Below are 25,137 nucleotides of genomic sequence, written 5' to 3'. Positions count from 1 at the left end.
AGCTATTCGTTGATGCGCGATTGAGATGGACTTTTAAGTTGCGACAACCAAAAGCACAGTTATGATTTGAACCGTGCTTTTCAAGCCATTGAGACTGAGAATTGATGATTATTAGACATACATAGTAGGAAAATATTTCTTTGCCTTGCTAACGCCAGCTCCAGCTCAAGGCGCGTTTATTGGAGATCTCACTCAATCGAGTATTCATCCATGTCGCATGGACCGTGCTGTGTACAGTGTGCACTGTAAGCTTCCAAGGGCTGCGGCAAAACTGCGCTCCGCTAGACCAATCAGCGAAGGGGCATTTCTCTTGACTGCGAGCTTTCGGGACATGACGGCCACACTACACACTTTCAAAGGCGAATCCCCTCCATCTATCCTAGCCGGCCATCAGCCATTGGCATAATAAAGGAGGCTCAATTGGAGGCAGCGCATCTGCTTGACCTCTTTTGAAGCCGTCTCTCCACTCTACCACCGCGATGTCAGGCCTCTACCGACTCGCCGGCCACAGCGCCAAGAGGTTATGTCTGCGCCCAGCAGCTTCCTCCTTCGCCGCCCGATCATTCTCGACGACTTCCCTACGACGATACGCCGATGCCTCCTCTAACTTCGAGGGAACCAGGCTTATTCCCGTCTCTTCCGACTTTGCCTCTTCCGTTGATCCCTACAGCATCGTGCCGCCAAAGGAACAGGATGTTTTCACGAAGGCTGAGGAATCGGTCGAAGATCGAAAGATCCGCCACTACACGGTCAACTTCGGTCCCCAGCATCCTGCCGCACACGGTGTGTTGCGTCTGATTCTTGAGCTCAACGGTGAAGAAATCATCAGAGCCGACCCCCACGTCGGTCTGCTCCACCGAGGTACCGAGAAGCTCTGCGAGTACAAGACCTACCTCCAGGCCCTTCCCTACTTCGACCGTCTCGACTACGTTTCCATGATGACGAACGAACAATGCTTCGCCCTGGCCGTTGAGAAGCTGCTTAACATCGAGATCCCCGACCGCGCGAAGTGGATTAGAACCCTTTTCGGTGAAATCACCCGCATTTTGAACCATCTCATGTCCGTCTTGTCGCACGCCATGGACGTTGGTGCTTTGACGCCTTTCCTGTGGGGTTTCGAGGAGCGTGAGAAGCTCATGGTATGTTGGAGCAATTTCTATGGAGGAAGGTATAGAATCCCGGCTAATCCGTCCTGTAGGAATTCTACGAGCGAGTCTCCGGTGCCCGTCTCCACACTGCATACGTCCGCCCTGGTGGTGTTCACCAGGATATCCCCATTGGCCTGCTCGATGACATCTACCAGTGGGCTACTCAGTTCGGCGACCGAATTGACGAGACTGAGGAGATGCTCACGGATAACCGCATCTGGATCCAGCGTCTTCAGGGCGTCGGTGTGGTGCCTGCTGCTGAGGCCCTGAACCTTTCCTTTACTGGCGTCATGCTCCGCGGCTCCGGCGTCCCTTGGGATATCCGTAAGAGCCAACCCTATGATGCCTACGACCAGGTTGAGTTCGACGTTCCCGTCGGTGTCCGTGGTGACTGCTACGACCGATACCTGTGCCGTATGGAAGAGTTCAGACAGTCCCTGCGCATTATCCACCAGTGCCTCAACAAGATGCCCGCTGGCCCCATCCGTGTCGAGGACTACAAGATCTCCCCTCCTCCCCGTGCCGCCATGAAGGAGAACATGGAGGCTCTTATTCACCATTTCCTTCTCTACACCAAGGGTTACACTGTCCCCCCTGGTGAAACTTACTCTGCCATTGAGGCGCCCAAGGGCGAGATGGGTGTCTACGTCGTCAGTGACGGCAGCGAGAGACCCTACCGTGTCCACATTAGAGCCCCTGGATTCGCTCACTTGGCTGGCTTCGACCACGTGTCCAAGGGCCACATGCTTGCTGATGCCGTGGCGGTTATTGGTACGATGGATCTGGTGTTCGGTAAGCTCCCTTAGTATTATGAACTAAACACATCCGCTAACTGTATATTAGGTGAGGTTGATCGGTAAAGGTGCGCCAGGGGATGGATATCAAAATGACTTTGAAGAACCTCTTTCCTTTTGTGTACTTGTAGACTGAAGAGACAGAACACCCACGTATATACCGCATTGTTCTCTTACTTCATTGTTCTCTTTCATAGAAGAGTATCATGCAGACGCCATGGAACGCGATATGTCTTTGGACTGTGCTCGCTTACTTGATATGCATGACAGTCGCGGAACTTGAAATCTGCATTGGAAATATGTTACAATTGATCTAAAGATACAGGTTGCATAATTCAGCAAGTCGCATCCTTGGTAATTGTAGGTCAACAAGGCATGACAGAATACATAAAAATACATTTCTAGAAGAGCTTGGCGCCGGTGCTGGAGGCTTGGTCCATGAAAAACTTCTTTAGAGGGCCCAGAGCATTTACCGCGCTCAGGCCAAAAGACCGCAGCGGGACCAAGGGACCGCTGTCCACAGAGTAGAGCTTGTGAAGCTTATCGCATACGCCCAGCACAATGTGATTCGCAACGTAACGCTCCCCATTGTATGGTTCAAGAGACAGTGTTGTTCCCAGGTCTTGTCCGGTTGAGACAGCCGTCTCGATCGTTTTGACCAAGCTCTGGACGTCCCCTTGGCCCTGGTTCAGACCCTGGCCTGCCAGCGGATGGATAGTATGCGCGGCGTCGCCAACGAGAGCCACACGCTCGGCGATATATGTATCTGCATGGCGCAACTTGAGCGGGAAAGACGCAACAGTACCTTCTTGGACTCCAATAACCTGTTGGGGTATTGCCCGGTGATCAACGGAGGTGTGTTCCAATCTCCATGCGAGCTCCTCGGAGTGTCCAGATGATTGCTTGTGCATAAACTCAAGGTCGACGGGGCTCAAACGAAAAGCAGCGTTCACCATGGCGATGAACTCCTTTGGGGAAAGGCTCTTCAAAAGTGCGGCGTTGGCTGGTGTTGTTGACCATACCAGCGTAGAATAGTTGCCGGGGAGCGGCAACATTGCTACCGGCCCAGTGGGAAGGAAACGCTGGTAGGCAATCTTGTTGGTCTCTCCTCCCCATCCCTCTCCCTCCAGCTGAAGTGTTGCGACAACGCCGTGTCTGCCATAATCCCACCCCTGTGCCTTGATACCGGCGAATGTGCGGACAGGGCTGTTCGCGCCGTCAGCTCCCACCAGGAGTCGCGCATGAAGTTTGTGTCCACCAGACAGGTGGACGACAGGCCACTGTGTCAGATCCAGCTCGTCCGTCTCTTCGCCAAAACTGATATTCTCGACTTTTGCGCCATCGTACACAGAGACACCGCCAAGCTCATCCAATCGACTTAGTAGACCCGAAGTCAGATTGAGATTCTCGCACATGTATGCAATGGTTTTCCCCGCCGAAGCACCCGCTGGCCAATCGAACTCAATTCTTGCGCCACTGACGCCGTCCCAGACCTGCATTTCATTGTAATCTTGAATGCGCTCGCGCTTCATGTGTCTCCATGCTCCAATCGTGTCGAGGTACTGTGCAGACGTCGGGGTGAGAGAGCTGCATCGGTTCGAGAAAGTACCGGATGGGAGCTTCCAGCCGCGAACCTTGGAGAGATCCTGGGCTTCAACGAGGGCTACCCTGAGGCGGGACGTGATCGGGTTAGCTCCTAAAGGATGTCAGTACTCATAGGGGGAGTTGAACAGGCCAATTGAATCGTACGAAGTGCGGTCAGGAGGCTCAGGCCTGCTGGCCCGCCTCCCACGCAAACGACATCATAGATATCTAGTTCCGAAGACGACGATGTTGCGCTCACGCTCGCATAGGATCGCCGAGCTTGGGTCTGAAACTTGCGAGTGCAAGTCCTGCAGACAAAACGTTGTCTCGAAATAAAAGCTCGAGAAGCTACCATGATTTACCAGTCGTCAAAAAGGAGATTTCCGGTGGTTTGACAGGATGTGCCTAGAACGTATGATCACATGGGGAGAATAAACGAATGGGTAGCTCAAAAAAGCTCGCCACACTTCAGCCACAGGCATGCATCCCACTGAATGTGGCTATGCAACTTCCCTCGGTCCGTGCCCATGGGAAGCCATCATCCCTGCAATCTCAAGGAGGTCATTCCCTGTCAGTCTGCTTTTTCGCCCCCACACTAGGTGTTTTTTTGCACATGACCCCCTCCAGGTTGCTACAGATACGGGCGCTCGCCGTTGCGTCAGTGGGATCTCATTCGACTTTATCAACATCTGTCCACTGGGTATATCCTTTGCCCAACTTGCGCCTTACACCCCATCGCTAAGACCTAGTACACACCTGTCAAGGCCGCAGAATCAAGGCCCAAATCCTCTGTGCGACTGCATCTTTCCGTGCGTCAGCCACTTCTTGGTCACTCCAAGGTCAAGGTTCCACGTCGCAGAGCTACAAAGGCTGCCTCGAGAGCTTTCTTTGACATCACCGTCGCAAAGTGTCTCAGCCGCCATAGGCAGTCATTTCCTGAGCGCAAATTCCGGGGTTTTTTTACCTTCTCCTTATATTTGTTCTACTTTCCCCCTCCTTCATATTCAAATCGCCAAACCACAGCATGGACGAATACGATTACCTGCAGCCCGGGTTCGACCCCAAGTCGGTGACGGTGCCTCGTTTACGATCGATTCTTGTGGCGCATGAGGTCCAATACCCCGCCACAGCAAAGAAACCCCAGCTCATCCAGCTTTTCGAAGATGAGGTCGTTCCTCAGGCTAAGAAGATATTGGCGAAACAGGCTCGGGCGAAGAGATCGAGTAAAGGCATTGTCGACGCTGGAAGCTCTCAGGACACCGACTCTTTTGACGATTACGACCTTGCCCCTCCACCGCCAAGAGCGACGAGGTCAAAATCACCGCGCAAGGCTCCTGCCCGAGTTAAGAATGAAGAGGATGAGCAAGAAGCACCGGCATCAGTCAGTCCGACAAAAAGAAAGGTACGAGCAACCAGCCGACAGCTGCCTGAGCCCGAGCCCTACATCGAGCCATACACCGAGCCAGAGCCGCCCAAGTCCGTTCGTAGCAAACGAACTGTCACCCCCAAGATCAAACAAGAAGAATCTGAGGAGGATTTCTTCAACCGCAGAGAATCACAGTACTTCTCGATGGACAACCCGTTCCAGAGTGGCAGTCCCTCAGCACAGCTCCTCGCCAGCCCTGCAGGACGTAGGAAATCTACCGGTTTGGAATTCGCAAAGGGCAGACAAGACGGAGGTGCTCGCCGAAGGACGGATGGTCAATACGCCGAAGACCAACCAAAGTCGTCGAGAAAATCCCAGGCATTCGAAGTTCCTGTCAGCAGACTACTTCAGGAAGAGACTCTTGATCTGCCATCAGTAGAGGTCGAGGCTGGAGAGGAGTTCACTCCCGATGCCCAATTCGAGATGGAACAGGAGATGGCAGCGAGTGGTGAGAGAGCACTTGCGCCGCGTCGCACAGCGCCCCCCCGTCAGAGACGGAGTCTTTCAAAGCCCTTGTGGGCTCTCGGCGTCTCACTCCTCGGAGCCTATGGTGCATGGTATCGTCAGGAAAAGATTGCAGTTGGGTACTGCGGACTTGGCCGTCCTGCAACGCAGATAATTCCTCCCGATGTTCCAGTGCCCGATTGGGCCCTGCAACTGGCCGAACCGCAATGCGAGCCCTGCCCACAGCATGCTTACTGCTATGAGGACTTCGCCGTTCGTTGCGAGCCTGACTTCATCTTGAAGCCTCACCCGCTATCTCTGAGCGGTTTGGTACCCCTACCGCCCACATGCGAGCCGGACGGGGAGAAGGTTAGGAGAGTAAAGGTGGTAGCCGACAAGACCGTCGAGGAGCTGCGAGAGCGACGAGCGCAGTTCGAGTGTGGCGACTCTGCTGTTGATGTCGGCCAGGCGCCAGCGACTCCATCTATCGACGAGCAGGAGCTGAAGGAAGTTATTGGTTCAAAAAGAAGCAAAAAGATGAATAGACAGGAGTTTGAAGATCTTTGGGCCGCCGCGATTGGAGATGTCAAGGGCCGGGACGAAGTGGAAGTGGTACCGTAAGTCATACCTCGTCGCTTTACCCTTTGCACATTTCGACTGTCTTCCCGTATCAATAACGTCAAACGCCCATTCTGACCAGTGTACTAATCAGATCGGTTATGCCCGAAGTAGAAAGGCCAATTCCACCTCAATTTCAGACGCCTACCTCTCGTCCTCCTCTCTCGCTCGCCTTCCAATCGGCTGTGCCCTCAAGCGCTCAGCCAGGCTCGGGTTGGCAAGACATCGATTCTCAATTGGATCTGTAATCCTTTTGATCTCGGCCTACTTCTATGTTCGACGCCGGTATAGGTCGCACAAGGCGACCGTGGCACAAGTTCCAGCCCTTGTTGACCTCGTACTATCGAGACTTGCGACGCAGAAGGAGCTCGGCGAGGAGGATATTGATGATCCATGGCTATTCCTGCCTAACCTTCGTGACGACGTTCTTCGATCAGTACACTCACTGGACGAGCGAGACCGCATTTGGACACGAGTAAAGGCCGTCGTTGAGCAGAACAGTAATGTTCGCACCAGTCAAAGAGAGGGCCGAAGCGGCGAGGTTGGTCGTGCGTGGGAGTGGATTGGACCTATTGCCGGAGACGGCGCTAGACGACGCAAGAGTGGAAGGGTTTCCTTTGGAGCGGACGTCAAGATGGAGAATACTCCTGAGGCACCCAACAAGTCTGACGTGCATTCAAAATGGGAAGAGCCGCGGCCCATTTACTAATTTCTGATAGGCAATGCCTGCACGTTCAGAGAGGGTATGGTCAAGTCCTTACGATCATACCTTACGACCGCATGTAACATTTTCTTTGTAAAAATGTATTTGATGTTTCTCAAAGAGGACTGAAGGGTCTTTTCCGAATTTCTTTCTCACGAGCTTCGGGGTGGCTTCAGGACAACTCGAGGGCGTTTAGGGTTGTTATTGTATGATGGTTGAGAACAAAGTTTCCTTACTTCTGCTAATGGAAGGACAATGGGAAGATTGAACACATATATCGAATGACACATATTTGTTGCCTTACGCATTTTTCTGGTTCACGCAATTTGCTATGTCGTTCAGCCAAGTCCGGTGACGAGTTGATCAAGAGCTAGTGTTAAGGTGGGGATGCTGTCATTTTGTGGTCAGTGCTAGGCTCGGACGGAGAATGTCGGAACGATCGGATTTGCGAGCGGAGATGGGTGTGGCACCAACAAAACAGCGGAGAGGGATAGCCAGGAAACTCTTGGCATTGAAGGCGCCGGACCTGGCCATCATATGATGGATGGCTTTCAAGCCATGAGATACTCAAATAGAACCATCAATGTCAGATGCGGCCGAGATGAAGATCGTGAATCAATTGCCGAGTAAACTGTTCTCCTAATTAAACACTTACGCGACACGTAGCAGTGGTCCAGTCGTTCTTCTCAAGTTATTGAATTGGCTAATGCACAGGGTGTTTATTGACACGCAAGGGAATGAATCCCTTGGACAAAGGAAAATCTTCTCGCTCAGACTCTATCGTGGGGAATCTATTGGGCCTTGGAGGAGACGATCTCTGTTGTGGTGAATCTGTCAGCAAATTGTCCGGATGACTCCGATTACGGAGGCGATTCGGAATCAAAACATACTCTCGACATCAGCAACGCTCTGCTGGAGGATCTGCTGAAGAGCCTTGGGGTTCTCGAGCTCCTTGATGACCTTGGCAATGATGCTCTCGGCCAGCTCCTTCTGCTGGCGGGCCTTGACCTGGCCCTCGTAGCGGACCCAGGAGTCAAGGACGGCCTTGGCCTCGGCAGCCAGGGCGGTCTTCTGCTCATGCTCATAAGCCTGGGCCTCGAGCTGGGCGGTTTCCTGTCGAGAACTCCGTTAGCTTTTCCCGCTCATTTACTCCAATGACGTTAAGGCTTCCATCCGTGTCACCCGTCCGCCCTTCTTCCTGGGGTTTGGGAGGAAACCCCTCCCATCGATGGCATCATGGTCGTACCTTGGAAACTGCGAACAGCGACTTGGTGATGTCAACAACGCCAGACATCTGCTGGACGTCCTCGATGCGTCCCTTGACGGCCTGGGTGTGGTCGGCGCGGGCAGAGTTAAGGATGCCCTTGATCTTGTCGGCCTGACCCTGGGCCCACTCGCTGTACATCGGGCCACCGTACTTGATCAGTCCACCCCAGACGGCGAGCAAGCAGAAGGCGACGACGGTCTCCTCGTTGACGACATAGTACTCATTGCTGATGGCGTAGACGCTGAGGGCGGCGGACGAGGAGAGGATGGCGGTCTTGGAGAGGAGCGAGTTGCCGGGGAGGGCATCGACGATGGACTGGGCCTTCTTCTTGGGGTCCTCGGCGGGGACGTTGGACGCGTTGCGAGCACCGGCGATGGAGGCCGAGATGGCGGGCAACGTGCGGCGGGCCAGGGTTGGTCGGAGGAAGTTCGCTCCTATTCGAGGGAGAGGGGACTGCGCGTTAGCCACCACGTCTCAACGTCCTTCGCTTTCGTCGTCGAGCGGGCCAATTGGCACGCCAATCGTTCGGAAAAGGGTTTTCGACGTACCGACAGCGCTTCTAGCCAAGCGGGACGCCATTGTGAGATGATCTGGGGATTGCGGGTATTATGGACTTGAGGTCATTCGGAGCTTGGGAGGTGAGGTTGAGAGTTTTATCGCGCTAGCTCGGTTATACTCCGGTCACGTGATGGACTCGGATGGCCTTGCTTGCGGCGAAACTAAGGGGAATTGAATTTTGGGGGGCTCTTGGGTGGACTCCCGATACTCGAAGTGTACTTCGGTACCTACCTTGCCTTGAGAAAAAAATCCCATCTCGCCGGGACCCGCTGTAAAATTGAGATCGGTTTTACGATTGATATCAACATCAACGACCTCATCAGAAATATATCGCCAAAATGCCCGCCAAAGTTTCAGGCGACGGCCTGAAGAGAAAACGAGTGCCCACAAAGGAAAACTCGAAGAAGCGTGCGAAATCGGAATCGGAATCGGAATCGGGAAGCAGCGACGATGAGAGCAATGACCCTCAGGCTGAGATCCTGTTGCTTGAGAATGAGATTTTGGAGTCCAAGAAGCACTACAACAACATTTCAAAACTGATCCAGATCACGAGCACCCACTCTGATGAACCCGAGGCGGCAACCCTGGCCTGCGTGGCCTTGTGCAGAGTTTTTGTGAGGTTACTCTCAGCGGGAGCCCTCGTCCCCAAGAAAGGTCTGCCCGAAAAGGAATTGGTAGTTGCTCAATGGCTCAAAGAACGGTACTTCGAGTACAAGGCCGCACTTGTCTCTCTTCTTGGCGATGAAGACCTGGCACCGACGATGTTGACGCTGGCCATGCGGTGCCTGAAGGCAGAGGCGCAGTATCTTTATGAGAAGGAGGATTACATCTTCCCACATCACTTCCTCGAGCAGATCCTCGGTGGCTTACTGAGCTCTGACAGCGATGATGCTCGTGTTGAATTCGTGGAGAAATACATGACCGAATACGATGATGTTCGCTTTTATACACTGAAGGCAATCAAGTATGTGTCGAAAGAGAGACGTTTCATAGCTCATATAGCTGACAACTTACAGGGCTCTGGCCGATTCGCCGGGTTCTTTGCCCGAGGACGAGCTGTTTGACGATTCTTTCGAGCTCCTCTCCAGCATTGGCGGCGTACCAACGGAGCTAGAGAACTTCTACGCCGAGAAGCCTAAGAAGAAGTCGCACAACGTCAACTCTCTGCACCAGCACAAGAAACAAGGTCAAGATGCCTGGCTTTCGGTTCTGAAGCTCGCCGCAACTAGGGATCAGCGAAAGCGAGTTCTAGACGCCATGTCCACCGAGATCGCACCGTGGTTCATCCGACCGGAGCTGCTGGCCGACTTCCTCACAGACTCGTATGACGCCGGCGGCTCGATTTCGCTGCTGGCACTGTCTGGTGTGTTTTACCTCATCAAGGAGCGTAACCTTGATTACCCGTCATTCTACACAAAGCTCTACTCCCTCCTGGATCGCGACATTCTGCACTCAAAGCACCGGTCAAGGTTCTTTCGGTTGATGGACACTTTCCTGGGTTCAACTCATTTACCGGCGGTGCTGGTGGCGAGTTTCATCAAGAGACTGGCGCGACTCTGTCTGAATGCTCCTCCAAGCGCCATCGTCTTCGTTGTGCCTTGGTTCTACAACATTCTCAAGAGGCACCCTCTCTGCACATTCATGATCCACAGGGAGACAAGGGACCCGGATGCCAAGGCTGTTATGGAAACGCAGGGCGTCAATGATCCGTTCTTGGCCGACGAGGCTGATCCGATGGAGACGCATGCCATTGACAGCTGCCTGTGGGAGATTGTGCAGCTGCAGTCGCACTACCACCCCAACGTGGCGACAATTGCCAAGATCATGTCTGAGCAGTTCACCAAGCAGTCTTACAACATTGAAGACTTCCTTGACCACTCGTATGGTAGTGTAAGTAATTCATGCAGTCAACAAATAAGGGGAGTCATGGACTAACAACTGTCTAGTTGCTCGAGGCCGAGATGAGCAAGCAGGTCAAGAAACCACCAGTGCTTGAGTTCCAGATCCCCAAGAGAGTATTCCTCCCGAATGACCCGGAGTCTGGAGTTCAAGATACCCTAGTGACGAAGCTGTGGAACTTCCAGTGAGGTTCGTAATGAGGGTGGGAGGGAGCAAGCGGTGGCCGAATAGCTACCCAGCAACAATTACCAACGGAATTTTCCTGTTCAAAGATTGACATTTTGATATCCGGGCGCGGCATGGAGACAGGCATAGATGGTTCTTCAAAAGTTAAATGTACGGTATACTTACTGTCAATGCAAGGCGCTCATTGAGCCCAAGAGATAATCAGCGTGCATTGGAGCTTCACAAGGTCCACTCATGAGGCATTCGGCTTGGTTCGTCTCAGATATACTTTGTGAATGATGGCTTGAGCCACTAGGGAATTTTGCTACCTGGTGGGCAAGGGTTATGATTAAGTTTGTGCAATGTTGTGGTTCTACAACTGTAGATGTCTGCCTTCCGAGTATCCGTCTCCAAGTATGACATGTTAAGTGCCGCTTCCGCCTCTTTGCTATGCCGGCAGTCACATTTGCCCCCAACTATAACGTGCCTTGACCTACCTACCTTTCGCGATCTAGCGCCGGCTGCCGCCTCCCCGACCCCATGTGGTACAACTCCAAGAAGTGGACATTTCAGACGACTTTGGCTCGGGAATTTTGGTGATGGCATAAAAATCCTGCCGTCCTTTGTTTGGCGCGGGCAGATGGCGGCCAGTGACTAGGCACCATTACTTCGCATGGTTCCAACGGTGCTTGGAATAACATTGACGCCCAGGCACTGAACCCCAAGAGGTTGTCGGAAAGCCGAAAGGTCGTGTGCCCACCTGCCCGAACCGAACAGCGCTGAGGTATAAACGAGTCGTCGTCCAAGCTAAGCTCCGGTACCTTACTTGCGATGATCTGAAGACTTGTGGAGGCCACTGTAATGCATCAGGGAACAATGTGGGCATTCAAGAACACCTGGAGACTGCGCTGCGAGACACCGAAGGGATGCCCCGTTCTGGAGGCATAGACGGCTCCACTGCGGGGGCGATAGGCAGCTCACAGCTGGTGTAGATGAGCTTGACGCCTGCAGAATCACCAACAAGCTGCCAAAACATTAAGCCTCGGTGGCCACTGGTTGGCCGAAATGGGGGAAGAGCTGCTCTCGGACCTCCCGATGACCAATGGAACCGACAGAGCCGACCGACAAGGCGGGGGGGAGGGTCTCAGCAAGGTGTGCGCTGGGGTCGTCGGGCTTCTCAAAGCAGCTTAGCCTTTTGGGTGTCGCTGGGTTGTTCCACCTTCCACTGACATCACCGCAAGCAACGGATGCATCGCCTTTATCTCCCCAATTGCATTCGACCAGCAGACTTTTCCTCTTGGGCCCAGCGCGTGAGGATTGCGCTGCCTCACCCTGCTTCCTACCCTCAGTTCCAATTGCACGACCTTTTGTATCCTTCCTCGCTTATTTACTACCGCCCTTTGCAGCTTCAATCCTTGCAGAGCTTTCGATACGCCATCGCTGCTATCTCTGTCGAGCTCTTTCCTAGTCCACACCACCAAACACAAAACCGCTGAAATCGGCCCCATTTACCCGCAGTCATCCTTCACGTGGAATCAGCCCCGTCGCCACCATATAACCCCGGGAATCGGCCCACGCCTAGTCTGCGTCTACTCGACGCCGACCCACGGCAACACCATATCTCGTAGTGTACATAAGCGCTGCAGGGAGACGGTGTGACATATTCTCAACATGTCCGGCAACCCATTCCAGCCGTTGGCTGCTCATTTACAGACACCGACGCCCCGAAGACACTCCAATGTTCCGGGCTCGAGCTCAACAGCACCACCGCCGCAGCCACCGTTACTAGTAACACCATCAGGGGGTGCGAACGGGAATGATCCGGACGGACAGCATCAGCAGCCGCGCCGGCGAAAGAACCACCGTGGCGGGGCCAAGAAGAAGCGCAATCGTCGCAAATCATTCGCTGTCTTGCCCGAGGAGTCGCACGACGAGGCTCCGGCCGCAGCGACCGAAAGAGAGGGATTCTACCTTCATCGCACCAATTCGAGCAATACCAGCCTTGAGAGCGAGGCGCTCCTGGATCATAGGTGGGTTCTCATATTTCCGGATCTCTGTGCAGAGTAGAATCGTGCTCATGTTGTGATAACAGAGACCAGCAACCGCTTCGTCCTCGAAGACCATCCGTCATGAATGTTTCCACCCCGTACGCTGCCTCAACGGCAACGCCTCAGACAGGCAGCAGGTTGCGCAATGCCTATGTTGGGGACAGCGCAGAGGACGGCGAACAGTCGTGGGACGAGGGTGCACCCCTTCTATCCAAATCCATTCAACGCTCTTCGACGGCACCAATGTTCCCCAGTTACGGTTCAAGCGACCCCCGCCAGAGAGTGAGCCGACGCGGGTCCAGCAGATCCTCGAGAACGAAGCTTGCAGTTCCTTTCCAAAACGACACCTATAACGTCAACTACCCCCCGTCTATGCCCGGTTCGCCGACATTCCGGCCTTCTGACCCGCTGAACCTGAGCTTTGGGGATGTCATGATCCACGACGATGAAATCAATATCCATTCCTCGCCGCGCGGAAGCCACAGGGACAGCGTTGGCTCACATTCCGACCGTGACGGCCGCAACGATTCATCGCCTGATATGACAAGAAGGAATACCATCGCCTTGACTGCCGAGGAGGACGTTTGTTTCCCGAGTGGGATATCCGAAATCGGCGAGGAGGAGGGGCACTCGCAGGATCCTGCGGCCAAAACGCGGCCGAGGCGTCGCCGTCGCCGCTGGCCTGATCTTGCCATTCTTGAAGAATGGAGCCGTTTTGAAAAGGAAGGACGCAGTGATGAAAGACGCGTCAAGCGCATTACCGAACCTCAGCTAATCAACGGCCGTCTAAGACCTATTACCCGAGAGTGGTACCGTGCTGAAGAAGATGCACCGTACCGATTTACATATTTCAACGAGGAGTTTCAAAGCACCATCCACAGCCAGACCATTTCGGAGCTCGTGCAAACTGGTGGTAACTTTCAGGAGCTGTTCATACCCGACCCGCGCGTTTTGTCAGACGACGAGAGCGAGGACAGTGACGAGGAGGCAGGCGGTCTAGCGCAGCTAACTACCCACCACCTGCATTCCGGTCAAAACGGCGAGTCAAAGGTCCCCACACGGCAGCCATCTTTGGCGAACACTCAACCGGATCTTGAGAGAAGAGACGGTGTCAAGTCCCCAGATAAAAATTCAAGTGGTAGTTCTCGTGCCGGGTCTGTCCACCGTACACCTACCGGTGTCAGATCACCAGTTGTTGGCAATCAGACGACACAGACGCCGGAATTGCTCGTCAAGACACCAAGATACGGCGAAAGACCTGTGTGGTGGCTTGACGTGCTCTCTCCAACAGAGGCAGAGATGAAGGTGCTCTCCAAGGCCTTCGGCATTCACCCGCTTACCGCTGAGGATATCATGGTTCAGGAGGCACGAGAAAAGGTGGAGTTATTCCGTCATTACTACTTCGTCAACTACCGATCTTTCGATCAGGACCAAAACAGCGAGGACTATCTGGAGCCCGTCAACATGTATGTCATCGTCTTCCGCGAGGGTGTCATAAGCTTTCACTTCTCCATGACGCCTCATCCCGCCAACGTACGTCGGCGAATCCGTCAGCTCAAGGACTACCTAATTGTAAATTCCGACTGGATCTCTTACGCGATCATTGACGACATTACGGACGTTTTCGTACCGCTTATTCAAAATATTGAAGACGAGGTTGACGATATTGACGACGAAATTCTGAGGCTTCACTCCTCTACTGGGAGCTCCAAGAACGAAGTATTTGACGAAAAGGCAAGCAACGCAGGAACAACTGTAGGATCCGAGGGTGATATGCTCCGGCGAGTGGGCGACTGCCGCAAACGCGTAATGAGCTTGTATCGTCTGCTCGGCAACAAGGCAGATGTGATCAAGGGCTTTGCAAAACGATGCAATGAGCGTTGGGAGGTTGCACCAAGGTCAGACATCGGACTGTACCTCGGCGATATCCAGGATCATATTGTGACCATGACGTCCAATCTCAGTCACTATGAAAAGTAAGCCGTTAATCCTTCTTCACAATTTGTCAATCTAACCTAGGCAACTCGTAGGATCCTTGCCCGGTCTCACGGCAACTACCTTGCCCAGATCAATATTCGCATGAACGAACGACAAGAGCAGACGGCCGATGTGCTCGGCAAACTAACCGTGCTCGGTACCATTGTGTTGCCCATGAACATCATCACTGGTTTATGGGGAATGAATGTATGGGTTCCCGGTCAGGAGTACGAGGGCGACTTGAAGTGGTTCTGGGCAATCACAGCAGGCCTCTTGGCTTTTGGCCTCGCATGCTTCCTGATTGCGAAGCGGGTTTATAATATTGTCTAAACGCGGAGGTGATATTTTCTCTTTATATCATCCCAGGAGTTGCTGGTGTTTGGATGGGTTAAAAGCATACGTGGCGTCCTTAGCATAGACTGGTGCATTCACGGAGGTGAACGGAACTTGTGTTTGTACACCAATCGTTAATAATCTCAATATGTTTTGCTTGAAACTCCTCGGCGACAGTTGCTGGACAACATGTTTAACATCATCATGACCTCGACACATTTCTGCCGGAACCGTACGTCCAAGTCCAAGGCTTCTAGCCGCTTTGCTTTTGCTTTTTTGTGGGCTTGCACTGTGTATGTTCACATTACTGTTTGCCCTCACTCGAACATTAAAGGATTATTGGGAAGATACAGCTCTCTGGTAAGACCGCTCGCGCATGGTGCAAGTCCGATCACATCGCCTCTACCATGGTGCTGCCGGAAACGATGGGCACCCTTATGCTCAACCCCCCCCCCCCCCCCCCCCCCCCCACCCCACGGTCTCCCTCTCAAGCCCGTTATAGCTAGCTATTGTGACTATTGTATTGTGTAGGCCTGTAAACTTTAGCTGTATTCTCTGTGGTCGTTTTACTTCGGGCCTTTCTGTCGTTCTTGGTCCGTCTCTTAGTCTGTTACTCCGGTTTGGATGATTTCATCGCCAAATTTCACCCGGCGTCTCATGCCGTTACCTCGGCTCTACACCTTGCTATAGGTGCAGCTTTGGAGCTCATCCTGGCTACAAGAGGGGCTCCAGAACTTGTCCATACTGTTGAACCTATAGCCTGACTAACCCATGAGGTGGTGAGGACGGTTCAAATACCATGGCAAGAGATAGGTGCATAGATGCACACGAACCGTTCAAAGGGTGGCAGAGGAAGCGTTGCATTGTCAATGAACGGCGAGACATGCCCTAACAGGCATAATGTACTTACGGATCACTTTACTAGTTGATTCATATATATATATTCGGCTTCAACTGTTCAAGCCCAACTTCCATCAGACGTGCTACCAGACAGCACTCTGCGTAACCCGCCTCCAGAATTATTGAGGCCTGACAGGTACTTTTGATCTCTCTAAAATGACGCAATTGATATATTATCGGTCTCGAAATAACTTTGGCAACTGAAATAAATAGACCGCATGCAATAGCGGCGTGGACCTTTATCATAACGGAATACGATGTCAAAGATATCATGTACGCTGTACAGCTAGCTGACAACTTGGGCTGGCCAGAGAAAACAGTATCACACGGCGGCTCAGTACACATGATGTGATATTGAAGTGTTGTTCAAATGCTTCCAAAGCGAATCAGGCTTCGTGTTCATGTTGATAGTTAATTCGAGTGTGTCCAAGGGGAGGGGGGTTGTTAAACCATTCAATCATCTAGTACTATTACTACATGTCTTCTCTCACCTCTGACGTATTCAAAATGTCTTGCAATCAGCATAACTTCGTAATTGACGAGGATGGATTTAATCACAAAGGTTTCGCACCTTTTGTTCTGCCGACTATAGTCAATATCCCACTGCCTCACCGAGACGAAATCTGGATTGGGCAAAGCCGTAAAGACAGGCCACGTTAAGTGTACATGATTCAGTACCAAATGCCAAAAGCTGACAATGGCTAGAGAGAGAGAGCGTAAGATACTGAACCCATAATGACATCTGTACCTTGGTATCCATTGCAAACATTTGGGGGGATGAGTAGATAATGGCAAGTACGCCAACTACGCATGTGAAATTTATCGACTCTTGAGAGATCAAAATGCTCTTTACCAAACCACCCTTTTAACTCCACTTTTGATGCACAGCGTATAAGAAATGTCAGTACATATAGACTACATACATCCCCAGACTTCCACCCCCTGTTTAGAGGTCCTTCGACCGCATCTTCTTGAGACGCATTCCTCCTTCAAAGACACCACGGTCGACAGCGGCGGCAACGGTCAGAGTGCCACCGATAATGGCGCAGAGACCAGTCAAGAAACCGGTGAAGGTCTTGGCCCGCTCTTCACGGTTGATAACCTTCATTGGGGAGATATCCTGGTATAGCATGTTAGTGACAGTCTTTGAACAGACGAACGAACAAAACTCACGTAGGAGAAGAAGACGCCCGGAATACCGCCACGGGAGTGCAGGCGCTCCTGGTGTCCCTCCGCAGAATCGTCACCGCCAGCCAAGCTGCGCTTGTGGCTCGTCACAGAGTACTGGTGCGTCTCGACGCTGCCGTCGCTCGACTGACCCAGCAAACCAAGGCCAGAGCTCTCATCCTCCTGATAGACGGCCGACTTCTGCCAGTTGAGAGCGAGGTAGGAGGTAGGCACAATCTTGACGAAGTACATGAAGTTGAAGTTGGGATCGTTGGTCTCCTGGTGGGTGTTGTCGAGGGGGTTGCCGTGGTGGTTCGTCCAGGCGTACGCGCGCTTGCCCATTTTCTTAGTGACCTGGTCGGGCAGCTGAGGACCGAAACGCAGGGAGTGGACAGTGTGGGTGAAGTCGTGCTGAGCATCGGCCGGAGTGTCCCAGTAGTTCTTGAGGTCATGAACGTGCATATTCCCGTTGCTGAAGCTGCGGCCCGGGGCAAGATGGAAGTTTCCGATGACCTTGTTGACACGCAGATTGCCTTCGATGCGGCATCCCTCCTGACGTTGCTCCTCCAATCGTTCGCCATAGTGTTCGCGCTGGCACTGTTCGACGCCTTCGCCCTTACCGAAGGCCCACGAGGCCTGCGCGTACGCCTCTCTAACTTCCTCGCACGTGCTGCAGCAGCCAGACTTTTGCGCGTTAGGCGGGGCCGGCGCACCGTAGCAGGGGCCGCAGTAGTTGGGGTCCAGGTGTTCGGCAGTGTCGTCGCGGGAGTGCCTTTCAAGGATAGGCTGTTAGATAAGTCCTCCAACCGTAAGAAGGACGCGATAACTTACAAGTCCAATGCCTTGATGTCGATGACGCCGCCTCCTTCCTTCTGGGGGCGGAGACGGACCTTGTTGACGCCGTGCATAACACCGTGCTGCTGCTCGCCAGAAACATCCATGACATCAAGGGTGAGCAGTTCGCAGGGCATCTTCGGGAATGTCATATTCAAATGAATCTCCATGCGCTCGCCTACAACCGGCGCCCATTAGCTTTCGCCGTCACCCAGTAATCGAAGGATTCAATCGGTCATAATTACCTCTGCCCCTGTCCACAATCAGTTCGGGATGAATCTCTATCCTCCGGTAATCAATCCATTCTCCCCAGGCCAGCCAAAGGACAACGATCAGCGACACAATGGTGACAATTCCGCCAGAGGTTGTACGAATGCGCGCCTCGTCGACCGTCTTCGTAAAGGCGTCAAGCCTCGTAAATCTCGACTTGGCCGGCATCGTGTGAGTCGGACGAGGACGAGGGGGGGTTGGTATCGAACTGTTAAGAGCTGCAGCCTCGCGGGCCCTGTGTGATACTCAACAGAGAATAAGCAATTCTACCTATTCGCAGCGATGCGCAAAGAGAAGGGGGGAAAGGAGTGGCAGATGGAAAAGGTGATGTCAGGAAGTGAAGAACAACCCCGCCTGAACCATGAGAAGAGAAAGTCAAGAGGCTCGAACCAAAGTTGCGCTCATGAGGGTCGAGGAAAGAGTGCGCAAAGTACTGCGTAGAGGCCACCTTCACTTATTTTCTGGATTGGACTGGACACGCATCCCATCCAGCTCCCAATTGCGCTAAAGGGAGTATCTTGTCAGGGGTCTCGCACGGGGCAAGCGGGCCCGGATCCCTGGGTAAATATCGGCCGTTGGCCAATGGAACATGCCGAGCGGCTCTGAAGAGAATCCAGAACCCGGTGGCCCGTGCTCAAGCTTCGCAGCCCCATTGTAAAATCCCAGCCTGGCACCCAAGGCAAGGCTGGACTGCCGTTTGATCAAGAAATCAACAGCCCGAAGATCGTTTACCAGTCGCGACGCTTGCCTCGAGCCTGACATCTACCTTCGAAACGCGCCGGCACCAGCATTCAATTCAACAAAGAAATCTTTACCAGCGTCGCATATCCCATACAGCCGCGGCAGCAGTTTACATTGTCTAACGAGCGTGTCAATAATTCATTTCGGTTCTTACATCTTCAAGGTCATCACCAAGATGTCGAAACCACCTTCCAGGGTCGTTTTCGTGGGCAACATCCCTTATGGTCGGTGGCAACTGCTCACATTTTGCAGAACTCTGCTAATTGCTTCCATAGGCCTTTCCGAGGAGCAGATCAGCGACATCTTCAGCAGCGCTGGCAAGGTTCTCAACTTCCGTCTTGTCTACGACCGCGAGACCGGACGACCCAAGGGTTTCGGTTTTGCAGAATACCCCGACAATGGTAAAGCTGAACGTATAGGTCCACATATGTGCCATGGCTAAACTTTGGAATCTAGACTCGGCTGCATCGGCAGTTCGCAACCTGAACGATTATGAAATCATGGGCAGGAAATTGAGGGTCGACTTCTCGAATGAAGGAGGCAGTGATGGCAATGATGACAGCCACGGCCACGTGCGTTTGGATCTACTATGGAATTCACCGGAAGATGCTTACAAATGTAGCAGGGTCGAGATGGCGGCAACAATCCCCATGCTTCGAACGGATATAACCCAGCTACTGCCCCGATGCAATCAAGCACACTACCCCCCCTCCCAGCCGGCAAGGAACTTCCTCCCAACGTAACAGCAACCGACGCCATCTCCCGCACGCTCAACACCCTCCCTCCTTCTCAACTCTTGGACATTCTTACACAGATGAAGGCCCTAGCCTCGACCGATCCTGCCAGAGCGACGGAGCTCCTCCAGCAGGCACCGCAGCTGGCATACGCCGTCTTCCAGGCCCTCCTGCTCATGGGCCTCGTATCCCCCGAGGCGATCCACTCAGTCATTGAACCCGGCGGTGCGCCGTCCGCGACTCCGGCACAGGCGGCGCCGATGGGTTACCCGCCCCAGCCTGCCCCTGGCTTTCCCCCGGTTCCCGTGCCGGGTGCCAACAACACCCCGCCAGTTGCCGGTACGCCGTATGCGCCTCCTCCTCAACAAGCCAACTATGGTGCGCCTCCCCCCGTCGCCGCACCATTGGGGCAGGATCCGGACGCGCTTATGCGGCAGGTTATGGAGTTGCCCATAGAAACGATTAATATGCTCCCTGATGCAGAGAGGCAGCAAATCCTGGCGCTCCGAGCAAGCTTTGGTGGCCAGAGGCGATGAGCGACTATACTTACTCAACGAAGCTCAGTTCTCCTAGGCTTGGGAAACCATACTTGACCTGGAATCGCACAGGGTTGTTATTTTCGGGTGGAAATACCACCTTGACCGGAACCAGTTGAATCTATAACGAGGGGGCTCTGTCCCCAGCGAGCAAGCTTGGAATTATCTTCCAAAGCCAATGAGTTACCGAGCCACCCCGTCACCGATCCCACCCAACGGGTTCCTCACAATGAACATCTACCTTGCAGATGGTACCGCTTCGTAGGCGAAGAGGCTCATGCAAAGCTATTCTTGGAGACATATTCTCGGGAAGTCCACTAAGGGGCCACCAAGGGGCTCAGAAGAGGACCCTCGCAACGAGATGGCTCCTCAACAACTTTAATCACTTGCCACCGAAAACGCGACAACTTCACGAAAAAAAGAAAAAAAAAACCCCTGATAGCTGAGCCTCGGCACACCTATCACGGGCGTGTGGGGAAAGTCGGAAGGTGGCGTTGAACGAAGATGGCGTATTTCGTGGGCTGCGCCCCTCCCGGATGTTTAGAAACGGGGCCTTTATGGGAGGCGGGGCCGATGCGAATACTGGGTAGAATTAAGTGCGTACTACTAGGCAGATCACGAGGACGATAGCCAGTCTAAATATACCACGATTATTACGAATAAGACGTTGGGGGCCGTCGGCTAGATAGAAATTGATCGAACGTGATGTTGCGACCAGATGAAGAGGCGTGGTTGACGATAATTTCAGAATTGATGATTTTCTTTGGTTGCTGCGGCTGCTGTCAGATGCGACGTTGGCGCAGTCAAAAATTTAGCATAATAACGCAGTGAATCTTGCCCACCCGACCGACAAACCCGGCCAATCTTGCCAGACATGCAACGTCTAGAAATCCGACTTTTTGCCAACAACTCGCCCATACGTCTAAAACGGCGAAACCCAACACCTTTGCGGCTCCTTGGCTTGTCTGGAGATGGCCTTGGCAACCGTGGCGATGTATGAGTAGAAACCTTAATCGTCGTCATTTGCCATGCCTTACAAGGCGACTGGGGACGTGGGAGTTGCAGATGCCCCCTCCCTTATCCCCCTTCACTTCGATAGGTGTCCTTCGTCCTTACGTGAGAGATGCCTTGGGGTAATAAAATGGAGAGAATGAGGGGGGATTTCGTACTTCGAAGAAAATGCGTGCATCCGAACATGTGTGTGCCAGCCTTGGGCCGAGTTCATTTCATGTATGGCAATTGTCAAATGACCTACCTCGGAAACGCCGTGATATAGGTAGGGCTCAGGGTGTGTAGCTACTCGTGCAATGTCGGGCTGAGTTTCGCCGCATCCAAGACGAAGGGTATCATGTTCAAGACTCTTCATCCCCGTGCATAATTACAAAATAGACAATCCCCGTCGCTCTCCAAAGAAGAATCATCTATCTGGTCAGTCTCATTGTTTCGAAATTAGCAAAGTTGAGTTACAACTAATTTTCCGATTGTGTACAAAAAAGTAGTATGGGAGAAAAAATATCTCGTCAAGGACAGGATTCGAACCTGCGCGACCGAAGCCACTGCCTATACTGGTACCAGATCGTCTGATAGCAGGGCAGCCCATTAACCACTCTGGCACCTTGACCGGTGCTCGATGCTGGATCGTGCACTCAGAAGTTCTAAGCGGGCACGTTCTGTCAATGGCGTGGCCCCACGAGAGAGTGGGCATGGGGAGGGGACGCATCGGAGACGGGACGGACGAGATGGGAGATGGGACGTTTTCGTGTGCCCGGCTTGGCCTTTACGCTCGCTCTGAACTCGAATATTCTGGAAAACGCAGTCCGCCCATTTGAACACACCACCACGGCCGTGTCCGAGTTTACGGGCTCCCTCGTATCACAGAAGGAATAAATGTGGTACTGCTGGGGATGGCTCCATTCGTGCATCTCAGTCTGCACGAAACAGCCATATGTCTCACAGAAAAGCTAGGAGCCCATTTGGAGGGTAACGTCGTTCCTGAATTTTGCAACAACTTGCAGTCGAACTGCAGTGCTGCAGGGGATGTGGGGAGGGACGGCCAATATTCGAACAGCGACAGGGGAAATAATTGGGGGGTTGTATCAGACAACGTAAGGCAAAATACCATTTCGGTTTGCATTGGGGCAGGCCCCCCTATGCTAAAATTCTGGATTCTAGTCACACACATGTCAAAGCAGCAACTAGCTGGGGATAGTCCCAAGTCCCGCCATTGGATGCAACAACATGAACCCTTAAAATGGGTTCATCTGAGAAAGCCCTTGAGGGAACGAATGGGCGAACGGAAGCGTAGGTGGGAGGGATGATGGCAGCGGGCTGAAACAATTCGACGGTTGATGCGAAACTGGACGCCGGACGGTTGCTGAACGCCGAGCCAGTGACGTTGAGATGTGAAGGGGGGAAGACGGAGGAGAAGATGAAGGGAGTCCGACGGGCCATCGATAGGTCATGCAACTTCGCGGGTTCCTTGTAGCCGTGCAAAACCTGCGATGTGACTGGTTGGTCGTGAAATCGCGGGGAGGGATTCAACTTTGGTGTCGTTGACGCGGCCTCCAGGATCAAGTAGGAGTGAGCGGGCGTGTAATTTCCCCAGCCGAAAGAGGGATGAATTCTGCAATTTTTCTGTCCTTGAATGCAGGTCATTTGTTTGCTAAGAGTTTTCCAGGCCTCCTCCCCTGGAAGATTCCCTTCTTCCCGGGGAAACAAAAGAAGGGTCCCCGGAATATTGCACGCACCACCACTGCAAGTGCAACGTCGCGCTAATAAGGTTGTCTTGTATCCATAGGTAGAAGGTCACAATGAGGATGGGAAATATTGGTCCCAATTGGTACCGGCCGGCAGCTGTGAAATGACAGAACAGGCGGGAAGTCATTCAAAAGAAGGTTCTGCTCATATTTCGCACATGTCTGGTGATGGGGCCAGCCAATGAAACGCGGTGATGACTTCCCAATCCAGGGAGATCGTGCTGCAAGAGCGGGAAGCGAAATAATTAGAGCCCGCTCAGGGTGGAGGAAGGGGGCAGCGGACATGGGACAAGTGCCATGTGGGAAGACTTGATGTTGCTTCCTGGCTTTTAGCGGACATGAGAGGGGACGTCGCGTTGTCCGTGAGGCCATCGTCAATTCGTCATGTGCGGCGCTGGGTTTTTTCATTGTGATTGTTTACGTTGTTCTAGACCATCGGCCGTCACATGCAGCACCGTCTTGTTTTGGGATGGCTCCGTTCATTGTTGACCAGTGATCAGTGATGGGGGAGGGCCTCGAGGATCAGGTCGTAACTTAAGGAGCCGATCCAATGTGGCTCTCCTGTTGACAAGTAGTTTGTGATTCGTGGATGGGCGGGACCTACGATCATCTCGTGTCTCGTTGTTCGCTGGATACTCCGTAGTTGCTCCGTATTTCTGGAGTCAACGTCTATGGTATAAACGGTCGGGCAGGGGCCGGGCCTCGTTGAACCTGGATCCGCACGGCTGCACAGCAACACAGCGGGCATTTGTGCATTACAGTGCCGTTTTGGTAAGGATCATGGGAGAGACAGCCAGCCAGACTGAGGGAGAGAGCCTGCGTGTTGTTGCACCAGACGTTGATCGCTCGATGGTCGGGTCGGAGTCCTGGCGCAGCTTGTTCTAGCCTTTCCGGGCTGCGTTTGGCCGTGCTAGCTACGGCGCGGCATTGTTGCTAAAGTTAGGATTTTGGCAATCCGCTAAGGAAAAGGCGAGAAACGCTGCCTGGGGTAGCAGAGGGTTGCCAGGTCCTTAGTCAGGTTCAGTAGCTGTATACAGTGTAGTGGCATCCCCAAGGCGGAGGATGGTCTCGTCATATTAAGCATTGTTGCTGAGACGGGCAGTGATGTGCACCACCTGAAGCCTGGGGAGGCAGTTAGTCGCGCTTCCTTCCCTTTGGTTGCGGTTTGACGTACTATTTTGGGTGGCCGTTACTGCCGCAGGCAAAGGAAGGGAAGGAAGCGGATGCGGAGGTGCGGGTGCGTGGCTGACAGGGCCGTTTTTACACAAGGATTTGTGGTGTTGGGCTGATGTGTAGGTAGGGAGAAGGGCAGATTCTCTCCCACTCCTTTACTGTCAAACTGTGTGATAATCCAAGGCAAGCAAGGGCACGGGATCACCATATCAACGAGCGAAATGAACTTCCAACATCAGTACAATTCCAAAATACCTTGCCCCCGTGTTTTTATATTTTATGTTTTATCTTATTTTTCCTTTTGCTGCCACGTTGGCCCAGAGTTGCCATGATTGTCAAAGCAGGGCCACCTGACGGGCTCTACGGTCGCCCACCGTATCTTGCATCATGACACTGGCCGGGAGCCCGGGAGGTGAAGGTGCTCTGTATGGAGCCCTGCAATCAGTGACGATGAGAAGCACGGATGACGGCGGTGTTGTGCTAGGCATTTTCCATCTCAACCTGAAGTCGACCATGGTCATGACCGCGAACGGCGACTCGGGTTAGAGGCTGATCCGGGCGTCTCACGACCGAGCATTGGAACTTGTTCGGCCTGTCCTGAAGATACCTTTGGGTGTTTGCCACCGGTCCAAGCCACATACTCAATCGGCGTGGAAGGGGGGAGGGGCCGTTGACGGTGTGGAAGGGAAACGGGACGCATTGTTGCACCGTACCTTTGGTGACCACTACACACTAGTATAGGTAGTGTATTACGGCCAGCCAATGTACTGTGTATTTGCTATGCTATACGCGGAAGACGCATTGTATTGGCTTTGACAAACAAAGTGACAGCGAAAGAGAGCTCTTTTGGTCCAATTCCAGTCCCAGTTCTCATTCAAGCGCAAGCTCAGGCGCAGGCGCAGGGCCACAGGGCTTGAATGAAGCCTTGAAAGGGGGGGCGTCGCGGGTGGAATATGTGGACAGGGGTTCGACGGGAAAGAAGACGTGGAACACAATGAAAAGGGGAAATTTGGGGCGGCTGTTAGTGCATCGTGTTGCAATGCCATGTCTGCACCCCGGACG

General features: G+C 53.1%; 8 protein-coding genes across 8 annotated transcripts; 5 read left to right on the top strand and 3 right to left on the bottom strand.

The window, feature by feature from the left end:
- Positions 1 to 479: 479 nt before the first annotated feature.
- Positions 480 to 2,008, top strand: EsH8_I_001285 (nife hydrogenase-like protein; the record flags this gene model as incomplete). The annotated part of the gene is made up of 3 exons (XM_083268698.1): positions 480 to 1,139; positions 1,199 to 1,940; positions 1,992 to 2,008. 3 exons carry the CDS (start codon positions 480 to 482, stop codon positions 2,006 to 2,008), a joined length of 1,419 nt encoding a protein of 472 aa, XP_083119136.1.
- A 335-nt stretch (positions 2,009 to 2,343) lies between these two features.
- Positions 2,344 to 3,881, bottom strand: EsH8_I_001284 (uncharacterized protein; the record flags this gene model as incomplete). The annotated part of the gene is made up of 2 exons (XM_083268697.1): positions 2,344 to 3,638; positions 3,692 to 3,881. 2 exons carry the CDS (start codon positions 3,879 to 3,881, stop codon positions 2,344 to 2,346), a joined length of 1,485 nt encoding a protein of 494 aa, XP_083119135.1.
- A 669-nt stretch (positions 3,882 to 4,550) lies between these two features.
- Positions 4,551 to 6,723, top strand: EsH8_I_001283 (Man1-Src1p-C-terminal domain-containing protein; the record flags this gene model as incomplete). Its single annotated transcript, XM_083268696.1, has 2 exons — positions 4,551 to 6,013; positions 6,129 to 6,723. The coding sequence occupies 2 exons, from the start codon at positions 4,551 to 4,553 to the stop codon at positions 6,721 to 6,723; spliced, it is 2,058 nt and encodes a 685-aa protein (XP_083119134.1).
- A 785-nt stretch (positions 6,724 to 7,508) lies between these two features.
- EsH8_I_001282 (F1F0 ATP synthase subunit 4) lies at positions 7,509 to 8,563 on the bottom strand (the record flags this gene model as incomplete). The annotated part of the gene is made up of 4 exons (XM_083268695.1): positions 7,509 to 7,534; positions 7,608 to 7,830; positions 7,964 to 8,418; positions 8,533 to 8,563. 4 exons carry the CDS (start codon positions 8,561 to 8,563, stop codon positions 7,509 to 7,511), a joined length of 735 nt encoding a protein of 244 aa, XP_083119133.1.
- Positions 8,564 to 8,880: 317 nt separating this feature from the next.
- EsH8_I_001281 (ribosome biosynthesis protein NOC4) lies at positions 8,881 to 10,629 on the top strand (the record flags this gene model as incomplete). The annotated part of the gene is made up of 3 exons (XM_083268694.1): positions 8,881 to 9,506; positions 9,559 to 10,432; positions 10,489 to 10,629. 3 exons carry the CDS (start codon positions 8,881 to 8,883, stop codon positions 10,627 to 10,629), a joined length of 1,641 nt encoding a protein of 546 aa, XP_083119132.1.
- A 1,648-nt stretch (positions 10,630 to 12,277) lies between these two features.
- On the top strand, positions 12,278 to 14,961 carry EsH8_I_001280 (magnesium transporter CorA family protein; the record flags this gene model as incomplete). The annotated part of the gene is made up of 3 exons (XM_083268693.1): positions 12,278 to 12,636; positions 12,699 to 14,630; positions 14,685 to 14,961. The coding sequence occupies 3 exons, from the start codon at positions 12,278 to 12,280 to the stop codon at positions 14,959 to 14,961; spliced, it is 2,568 nt and encodes an 855-aa protein (XP_083119131.1).
- A 1,849-nt stretch (positions 14,962 to 16,810) lies between these two features.
- Positions 16,811 to 18,303, bottom strand: EsH8_I_001279 (retrograde cargo receptor ERV46; the record flags this gene model as incomplete). Its single annotated transcript, XM_083268692.1, has 4 exons — positions 16,811 to 16,984; positions 17,038 to 17,803; positions 17,863 to 18,043; positions 18,111 to 18,303. 4 exons carry the CDS (start codon positions 18,301 to 18,303, stop codon positions 16,811 to 16,813), a joined length of 1,314 nt encoding a protein of 437 aa, XP_083119130.1.
- A 748-nt stretch (positions 18,304 to 19,051) lies between these two features.
- On the top strand, positions 19,052 to 20,146 carry EsH8_I_001278 (hinge domain of cleavage stimulation factor subunit 2-domain-containing protein; the record flags this gene model as incomplete). The annotated part of the gene is made up of 4 exons (XM_083268691.1): positions 19,052 to 19,100; positions 19,152 to 19,277; positions 19,333 to 19,448; positions 19,502 to 20,146. 4 exons carry the CDS (start codon positions 19,052 to 19,054, stop codon positions 20,144 to 20,146), a joined length of 936 nt encoding a protein of 311 aa, XP_083119129.1.
- Between the last annotated feature and the right edge of the window lie 4,991 nt (positions 20,147 to 25,137).

The sequence above is a fragment of the Colletotrichum jinshuiense genome, chromosome 1, assembly GCF_051148585.1.
Source record: "Colletotrichum jinshuiense chromosome 1, complete sequence".
In the NCBI taxonomy this organism is placed as follows: Eukaryota; Fungi; Ascomycota; class Sordariomycetes; order Glomerellales; family Glomerellaceae; genus Colletotrichum; species Colletotrichum jinshuiense.
Note: the sequence above shows the minus strand (reverse complement) of the source record. Positions and strands in the feature narration are given on the sequence as shown.